This window comes from Echinops telfairi, unplaced genomic scaffold, assembly GCF_000313985.2.
Source record: "Echinops telfairi isolate 266 unplaced genomic scaffold, ASM31398v2 ScPeMD7_3533;HRSCAF=4204_1, whole genome shotgun sequence".
NCBI classification, from domain to species: Eukaryota; Metazoa; Chordata; class Mammalia; order Afrosoricida; family Tenrecidae; genus Echinops; species Echinops telfairi.
In genome coordinates, this window is record NW_022107432.1 from 27734660 (window position 1) to 27743575 (window position 8916).

General features: G+C 56.5%; 1 protein-coding gene across 1 annotated transcript in view; it reads right to left on the reverse strand.

Annotated features, from left to right (window-relative positions):
- Window positions 1-2071: 2071 nt before the first annotated feature.
- GLP1R (glucagon like peptide 1 receptor) overlaps window positions 2072-8916 on the reverse strand; it is a 41333-nt gene continuing 34488 nt past the window's right edge. Inside the window, exons 11-13 of the mRNA XM_013006759.2 lie at window positions 8713-8851; window positions 7859-7900; window positions 2072-2326 (exon numbers count right to left, since the gene is read on the reverse strand). Of these exons, the coding sequence (XP_012862213.1) occupies window positions 2159-2326; window positions 7859-7900; window positions 8713-8851 (349 nt within the window). The 3' untranslated portion in view covers window positions 2072-2158. The remainder of the gene's footprint in view (window positions 2327-7858; window positions 7901-8712; window positions 8852-8916) is intronic.

Sequence of the window (8916 nt, forward strand, 5' to 3'; positions counted from 1 at the left end):
ATCGGGTATCACCAGGCCCAGGTGGGAAGAGAACTCTGCAGCTTAAACCACATTGTCCAGCTTCCCTGGAGTCTTACGAAGCACTCCCCCACCCTCACCCCCACCCCCAGCGCCTCCTCTTGCTGATTGATTTCACTCGGGTTCTATCAATCGTTCCCTTTCTTTGTCACTGTTGAGTATATCCTGCTTGCCCAAACCTTCCAGTTTGCCCCAAGAGGAAACCCTTGCACAATGGCTCTACCCCACACCAAGCCAACCCTGTTCACTGTCGCGCTCTCCCACCTCCAAGGTGGTTAATCAAATGTTGCTTACTGGGAAGCCGGACCTTGTTCTGGGGAAGCAGAAATGCCTGCCCCACCAATTCTCTGTATTATCTCTGTCCATTCCTTTCTCTAGCCTGAGGTCCAACGTCCCTATTAACATAGACACACCACTTCACTGAAGCCGGAGTCTAAGAAATTTTCTGCTTGGTATGTTTTATGTCCCATTATTATCTTCTCTGCACGTCACAGGCCTCGCGAGGGGCATGGGACAATGTGCCTGGTGCGAGGTTTGCCGGGAGCTTCCCCCCATTACAAAAGGCGGGAGAGGCAGACTCATAAAGGAACTCATCCGAAGCTGCTTCCTCTCCCTCCCAGGAGGTCTGGACTCCCAAGAGTTCTCTCCTGCTCTGGAAACTTCCTTCACCTCCCGGGGTTCAGCTGCTGGCCCCCCCAGGATGGCTGTCCCCTTCTCATGTGGGTCTCCACAGTGCTGCTATGTGGCTGCATCTCGCTGCAGGGGCTGGGGGTGGGAAGTGGGATTGATGGGCTTTGCAGTCTTGCCTTTCTGTGGCTCCTTATTTATGGGATGCGATTGGATTCAGGGCCAACATTAATTACCTCCCACAGTGGACGAGCCAAATCAATCACTCCCCCATCCCGAATCAGCACCACAACAGCCATGATGATTTAGGTCTTGTTTCCATCAGGTAGGCAAAATTGGAACGGCACCTTTGCACATGTAGACGGTTCACAGCAATCAAGACAAATGAATCAAGTACATACAAGCGTCCAAGTAGTGTGTGTGTGTATTCAAAGGGAGGAAGGCTAGGGCAGATGGAACCTGCCTTCACGGTAGCTATGGGCACTGGGGGTTTCCCCCAAAGAGTCTCTTCTTGGCCACAGCCCCTTGCGTTCGAGGGTGCATCTAACCCCCCCTGCAAAGCCCAGGATCTGGTCACAAGTAGAAAGCATTCCCGTGGAGCGTGGGGGTGAAGGATCTCTTGGCTCTCTGGGTTCCCAGCAGGGGCCGGCAGTCAACCCCCCAGGTGTGCGAATGGCGGAAGCATCTCTGGGGAACCCCAGAGGATTCTTGGCGTCTTTAGAACGGAACTGAGAGCGAAGACCCAGGCTCCGCGGGCAGCAGGCCTGGTCTGGTTCCCTGGGTTCTGGGGCACAGTGGAAGCAGGCACCAAGGGAATTCACATCCCCAGGGCAGAAGCAGGCTGGGCACCGGCAAAGAAAACCTTCCGGCACCTGCTCAAGACTCCTTCTCAACACCGCCGGCAGCCCCATGCAGAAATGGCTGCGGCGAGTGACCCCAACGAGGACCCCTAGGGGAAGCTGAGTAGTGAGAGACATGGGCACGACAAGGGGAATAAGCAGCCGGGCCGCATGAAAGGTGCCCTCGGTCAGCAAGCAGAGGAGGGTGGGGACCCCAAGCGAAGGCCAGCAGAGTTGGCTCTTGTTCCCCAAGCCCGATGTGTGCCTGTGGTGCTGCAGGCCTCTTGCAAGCTCACCCCCACTAATAGGCCATTGACCTGGGGTTCGAGCCCGGGCTTGATTGGCTGCACCGTCTGGGGGAACCCCAGGGGCCTTGTGGCTTAACGGGAAGAAATCCTCCTCATTTTCGCCACAATTGTTTTCTCCTTTCCTCCAGCGCGACAGTGATCAAATTAGCAAGCTGCTTTTCCTCTGAGAAAATGTGTCCCCTGGTTCCTGGAGGCACCGCCCCTTTGCCTGTCTGATGGCTTTAGGAAGGGAAAGCGGATGTGCGTGTGTGCGTGTGTGTGGCGCCTTTCCTCCGTCCCTTCCCCTCTTCCCCAGAGGGTCTCTTCCACTTGGAGGGACCGCCCAGCCCACATGGAGCGCGGCCTGTGCGGGTGGACGCAGGAGTCTCAGCTGCAGGAAGCCTGGCAGGTGGCCGCGTACACACTGCTGCCCACGGTGGCCCCGCTGCTCAGGCTGTGGGTGGGACACTTGAGGGGCTTCATGCTGCTATCCCTCTGGATGTGCAAGTGCTCCAGGCGCCAGCGCTCCCAGCTCTTCCGAAACTCCAGCTGGACCTTCCTCGGGAAAAGGAGGGAAGCAAGAGGCATTATGCAAAGCCCCTGCCCACAGAGTGGCCCCCACAATGACATTAGTGGGGAAGGGAGCGGGGAGAAAAATCCATTGCATTATATTAAGAGACACAAGTCAAAGCCTCCAGGCACCTAAATTAATATCCCAATAAAATTGTTTATTGTTGTCTCCTCTTTTCTGCCTCTCCTCAGAGAGAGGAAGAGAGAGAGCGCGAAAGAGATGCACTTGATGACCTCATTGGTCTTTTCCATCTTTAAACACTGTGATTCAGCTAAGTACCTTTTACCATCCATCACGGTGCTATTCAACGGAGGAGAATGAGGAGGGGAGAGACATGCTGGGTAGCAGGAGATGGAAGGAGAAGAGAAGGGAAGAGACACTGACTCTGAGAGCACTCTTCTACCCTCTAGCCCCTCAGGGTACCCACCTCAGACCCTCCTAACCCTGCCCACTGCTTTCATCCTGGCCCCTTGCTGGGGAGGAAGGAGTAACTGGGACTAGTCATGATGGGGGGGCTGCAGCCGGGGGATTCTCAGTCTAGATCTGAACGGAGACCATCCAGAGAGACTCTGGGGGTGACTATGCGGGTGCACCCAGATGAGCTCAGTCACCCCAAATCCCTGCTGGGCTGCTGTCTGGCTTGACACACCAGGAAGAGTTTGGGGAACCAGGTTGTCAGGGCAGAAAGATGTAAGTCCCAGGCACATGGCAGATCCTGTCACTTGAGGGCTGTGGCAGCACTGTGGCTCTCTGGGATGGCCAGAGAGTCTCATACATGGCTTACACATGGCAACCCTGCTCGGTGTCACCTCTGGTGTCCTAGTGGTCAGCAGTTCGAAACCACCAGCCACTCCTCGGGAAAAAGACCAGGCTTTCTATCCTGGTAAAGAGTTACAGACTCGGAAATCCACAGGAGGTCGTTCTACCATGTCGCATGAGTCTGCATTGACTCGATGGCAATGAGTTTGATTTTGAATCTTTTGGCACCTGCACCTTGAGTTCAAAGGGGTCCAGAGTGCTCCCATAGGTTGATAACCCATGACCTTCCCTCACTGGATCGCCAGGCCTGGATTCACCCTCCCAGGCTCCCTGTTCTCCCCAGCTGCCAGGAGGCCAGCTGCCAGCAGCCAGGGGTGAGTGGCCTGCAGCCAGTCCCCACCCCACCCCCACCCCAGCATCCCTGTGCAACAACTCCTCCCACATGGGTTGCCATCCATCTCTCCGGAACCCAGCATGCCTTCCCTTAAAAGAACTTCGCTCTGCGCTGAGATTGCCCGGCTGCCTGCTTGCCAGGACAGCCCCAGTGCCGTGGGGCAGCCTCACCGAGGCCAGCCTTGGGTGGGGGCTGGGAGGCTGGACAGACCCCACCTGTGGCTCCCTGCTCAAGGTCAGCTCCTATCCTGCTGAGCATGCAGCCACTCCAGCTTCACTGCCCTTCAACGAGGGGGTTGTGGTGGGGGGATGAGCCGAGGCCCGGCCATGGAAGCCGCCCAGGTGGCTGAGGAGGCTTCAGTTGGAAGTGGGACAGTGCTGGTCTTCTTGGAGTGCTGACACATCGTGTCCAGTTTCTGCCCTCAGCTCCCTCAGCACTCTGCCTGGGCCTCTGCTGTGGCCCAGTGATCACGGGGATCAAGAAGCATCCATCCTGCGCTTGCCACGTACCAAGCATCTTCCATCACACGACACTGACTCACAGCAAGGCCACGGGACAGGGCAGAGACTTCCCCTGTGGGTTTCAGAAGCAGAAAGCCCCCCCCCCCCTTTTTTCTCCTCCCTTGGACTGGCTGGTGTTTTCGAACCACTGGCCTTGGGGTCAGCAGCCTAGGGTACAACCCACTATGCCATCAGGGTTTCTTCCACGGAGGAGCTTCATGAGCTCTTCCCATCCACACGATGAAATCGTTCCTGCTATTATTTACCACGTAGAGCCCTGGTGTCCTCATGGGCTACGTGTGGGGCTGCTAACTTCAAGGTCAGCAGCTCCAAACCACCAGCCGCCCCTTGGAAGAAAGACGAGGCTTTCTACTCCCATAAAGAGTTATAGTCGGGCAGGAGGGGCGCAGAGACATGGCAGAGGAGGCTGGAGAGAAACGGGGAGCTAACAACGAGTATAAGAAAGAAGAACACTGCTAACATTGCCTGGGGCGTTGACTGTGCAACTCTTTTGACTAGGATTGAACTCCTGACTTGCCTGAGATGTGCATTCTATGCCTTTAAAGAAAAAGGACTTATGGTTTCGGAACCACATAGGGGCAGCACCCCCCCCCTCCTTTGCCCCCATCCTATGGGGTCACTCAGAGTTGGATTGGGCTCAATGGCAGCAACTTGAGTGGGAACGCTGAGAAAGCCGAGGCACAGAGGATTGAAACCTTTGTCTGGGTCTCTCGGCATAGTCAGAGTGCAGCAGTGGGATTCCTGCCTTCCATGCGTGAGACCTAAGTTCAATTCCTGGTTCATGCACCTCCTGCGCAGCCACCACCCATCCCTTCGTGGAGACCTGTGAGTCGTTGTGATGCTGAACGAGCAGGTTTCAGCAGCGCTTCCAGACACAGGTAGACTAGAGGGAAAGGTCTGGCGCCCAAGGAAAACCCTGGGGTTCACAAAGGTCCCACCTGCAATTGAGTATGAGGCTCGGGCTCATGCCATCACACATGGGGCACCGAGAGTTGTGGCCGACCAGTCGGGACTTGAACCACATCCGCCCTGACCTCAACACTGGTCTCCTAAAGACTGGCCTCTGTCCGCCAAGGGCTGTTGGTCCTACTCATGCCTGCTGCATCCCTCCCCCCCCTCAGCAGGGAGCATTGGGAGGGCTGGATCCATCCCTCAGTGAAGTCTCTCTGTTCCAGCAAGGTCAGCAGTTCAAAACCACGAGCTGCTCTTCGGGAGAAAGACAGGGCGGGCCTTCTGACTCCGGCAAAGAGTGACATTCTCAGAAACTCACAGAAGCCATTCTAATAATGGAGCCCTGTCCTTGGGGGTCACTGTGAGTCGGCATTGACTCGATGGCCGTGAGTCTGGTTTGGGTTTGGGGTGCCTAGCATAGCACCCAGCAGACAGCAGGCCCTGGGCTGAGAGGCGGAGTTTCCATGAGCTGAGTGAATGAATGAGTATGTAACATTGGGTTCCTTCTCTGACTGACTTATTAGCTACAACTGCAAAGACAATGGCATGGGCCTGGACCCCGGGGCCTTCGGTCAAGCACAGCCTTATAGACTATCCCATCCAATTTGAGCCCCCTTCCTGCCTTCAGAGGTCTGCAGTTCAGCAAATGTTTCCTGGGCACTCCTTCTGCCCAGCACCACCATGCCAGGCCCCGGGGGTGTGGGCTGATTCAGGAAGACACACACACCTGTTTATATTTGGGGAGGCAAAGTGACTTCCCCAGGGCACACCGCTGAATAGTGGCAGAGTGGCCACAGGCACTCAGGACCCCTGAGTCAATGACCTTGGGTCTCCAGCTGTGGTGGGAGGCCAGGAGGTACAGCAAAGCCATCTCCAGGTCTCCCCTATGCCTGTCACCACTCCTCAGCCGCCCCCAGCAGCTGGGGAGGCCCTTAGTAGCCACTAGACACCAGTGACCGGGCCATCTTCTCTCCTCAGGTCACAAGTACCTGGCATTGCTATGGCAACCCCTTGTGAACAGAGGCCTCAGCCCAGGAGTCACATGTGCGGTGACATGTCCGTCCTCGTGCCTGGAGGAATCAGGGCAGGAGAGAAGTTGAGTGGGTTTATGGGAACCAGTAATCGACCCCAGGGCAGCAGCACTATGGGAGAGGCAGGCTGGGTCTGTAGCCAGTTCTGGTCAGAGGGGTCAAAGCATTTGCCAAGGGCAGAGCAAGGTTTCGGGCCCTAGTCTTCCTCCTTAGAAAGTGGAGCCAGCCTGGGAGTGGTGGAGGAGTGAGTAGTGACTGGGCTCTGAGACACGGAATACTGGGCTCTGAGACACGGAATCATGAGAGGGACGGAGACGGGGGCTGGGGGAGCCTCTGTGGAGGTGCAGCACCTGGGGCAGGTGCATCCTGGTGGGATGGAGGGCGAATGTGTTGCTGACAGTGCCGCTTTAGGATCAGGGGCCTAGGGGGTGAGGAGGTAGCAGAGGGGAACTGCTTTCTCTCCCCACAGCCCACCAAGGGGGACCCAGGCTGCCCTGCCTCCCTCTCAGAGCCGGAGCCGCAGGACAAAGATGCTGTGGATGCTTAAGGCTGTGTAGCACATCACCTCCTGGCTGGGAGCAGTTCCTGAAGGGAATGCCTTTCTCTGCCCCTAGGGACCCACGGATCCTTGTATGTCAACCTATGCAACCATTATCAAAGGCACGGGAGCCAGCCACCAGGGAGAACTGGGACGGTGTAGCCTGTTCCTAGATTGAGGACCAGCCTGTTGCCTGAGAGTCCACTGTTTTAGGGTCCTGGCCTCCACGCTGAGCCTGGCGGGGACTCTGAGACCTGCCCAGGGGGAAGTCATTATGGACCGCCCTTTGCCTGGTGTTGCCTCCGCCTCCCCAGTCGCCAGCAGCCCCTCCACTCACTGGCTCACCCCATCCAGTTCTGAATTGTTGGTGCTGTGTGCCCTGGACTCAATCCCAACACACAGTGACCATGTCCAAGGAGCTCTGGTGGCACAGTGGGTTAAGCCTTGGGCCACTACCCAACAAGTGAACGGTTCAAACCCACCAGCTGTGTCTCGGAAGAAATACGGGGCACTCTGCTTTGTGTTAAGATCTACAGCCTAGGAAACCCTATGGAACACTGCCACTCTGTCCTATAGGGTCACTATGATTTGGACTCCACTCCCCGGGAGTTCTGCTGGTGGGGGTGACCCTATAAGAGAGTAGAACTTCCCAATAGGGTTTCATCAGCCAAAATCTGCAGGAGTGGAACACCGGGCCTTCTCTCTCTCTCTGAATCACAGGTGCATTTGAACTGTTGACCTTTCAGTTGGCAACCCAGTGCTCAACCACCACGCCCCTAGGACTTCTCATAACTGCTATTAGAAAGCAAAGCAAAGCAAAGCAAAACACGGCCAACAAGTTCCAACTCATAGCCACCCTACAGGGCAAATTAGAACTGCCCCTCTGGTCTCCCAGTCTCGATGGACTCAGACTGTCTCCTCTTGCTCCTGCAGAGGCTGGTGGGTGTGAACAGCCGACTTTTGGGGTTAGCAGTTGAGTGCGCATTCGCTCCATCCCAGAACTCCTTGCTCTTAAACACTTTCAAGTAAGCAGTTTATCCATTTAAGTCCACGGAAGCTTCGTCTACGAAGTCCGTGCATAGGAAACAGAATCTGAAGGGGGCTTCCAAAAGCTCATGGACCGTGGAATCAAAAGGTAGCAGCTTTACCTTTGTAAGTCTTTTTTGGAAGCCCCCTTATATACATGGACAAGATACAAGCTCAGATTGGAGTGCACCGTGGAGTGAGGGATGGGCGTTCGGCTGTCCAGACTGCTGGGAGCCCTCCTCACTCAGGTCCAGCGCCGCCAATGGCCGCAGCAAGTAGCCCTCCTCCAGCCTTACCTCGTTGTTGACAAAGCAGTACAGGATGGCCACCATCAGCCCCTGGAAGCAGAGGAGGCAAGTCAGCAGAGGGGAGCCCTGCAGGCAGACCCTGCTCTGAAGCTTTTAGGGCTCCAGCCCCAACACCCCTCGCTCCTCATATTGGACCGGAGGATGGTGGTGGTGGGGGAGCTGCTTCTCATTTCCTTCCGGAAGGAAGCAGAGGGCCCCCTGCTCAGACCTTGTGAAACCCGTGCATGTGGAGGTCTGATGGGATGAAGACCACCAGCCTCTGGCTTTGAGGGACTTTCCCTGGCCCCCACAGCCCCAGTTATCTCCTTGGTAGACCCAATCCTCTGGAATTGTATTTGTTTTTATTTCTTGGTGTGTTGGTGCCCATGTGCACACAGGCAAGGACCCATCACCCCACTGGAGGGGCTGGGATCAATTTCTCAATTGGTTTCTACCCTGATTGGCTCTGGCACTCCCTCCACATGGTCTCCACTGTGGAGGAGGTCCAGCCTTGGCACTAGGGGCTCCTGCAAGTATTGGAGCCTTGATTTCTTCATCTGTGGGAATAACCCCGCCACCTCCTGGGGCTCTATGAGGACCGAATGTGGGTAAGACACACGGTGGGTGCACACCTGCCCCACCCCCACCCTGAGTGGCTCAGTAGCCAGCAGCAGGCTGGCTGCTCACATACTTCTTGGCTGATGTACTGTACAGAGAAGGCTGGCCTGGGAGTGGGGCACCTGGTGACACTAGTTCTGGTTCTGCTCCGACCATGTGACCTGGGCCAGGTGCCTGCCAGCCGCAGGCTGCCCTGCGGCCCACCCAGCCCCCGGGGTTTCCCAAGCGCCCCGCCGCGAGGTCACCTGGAAGGAGGTGAAGGAGAGTTCCGTGAAGAGCTTGATGAAGCGCAGCGTCCCCCGGGCGTGCTCGTCCATCACGAAGGCAAAGATGACCTCGTGGGTCCCCAGCAGGGGGATGAGTGTCAGTGTGGACTTGGCCAGTCTGGAAGGCAGAGCAAGACGTCACCCTGTACTCCCTTCCCAGAAGCCTTTGGCACCTAGGCCAGA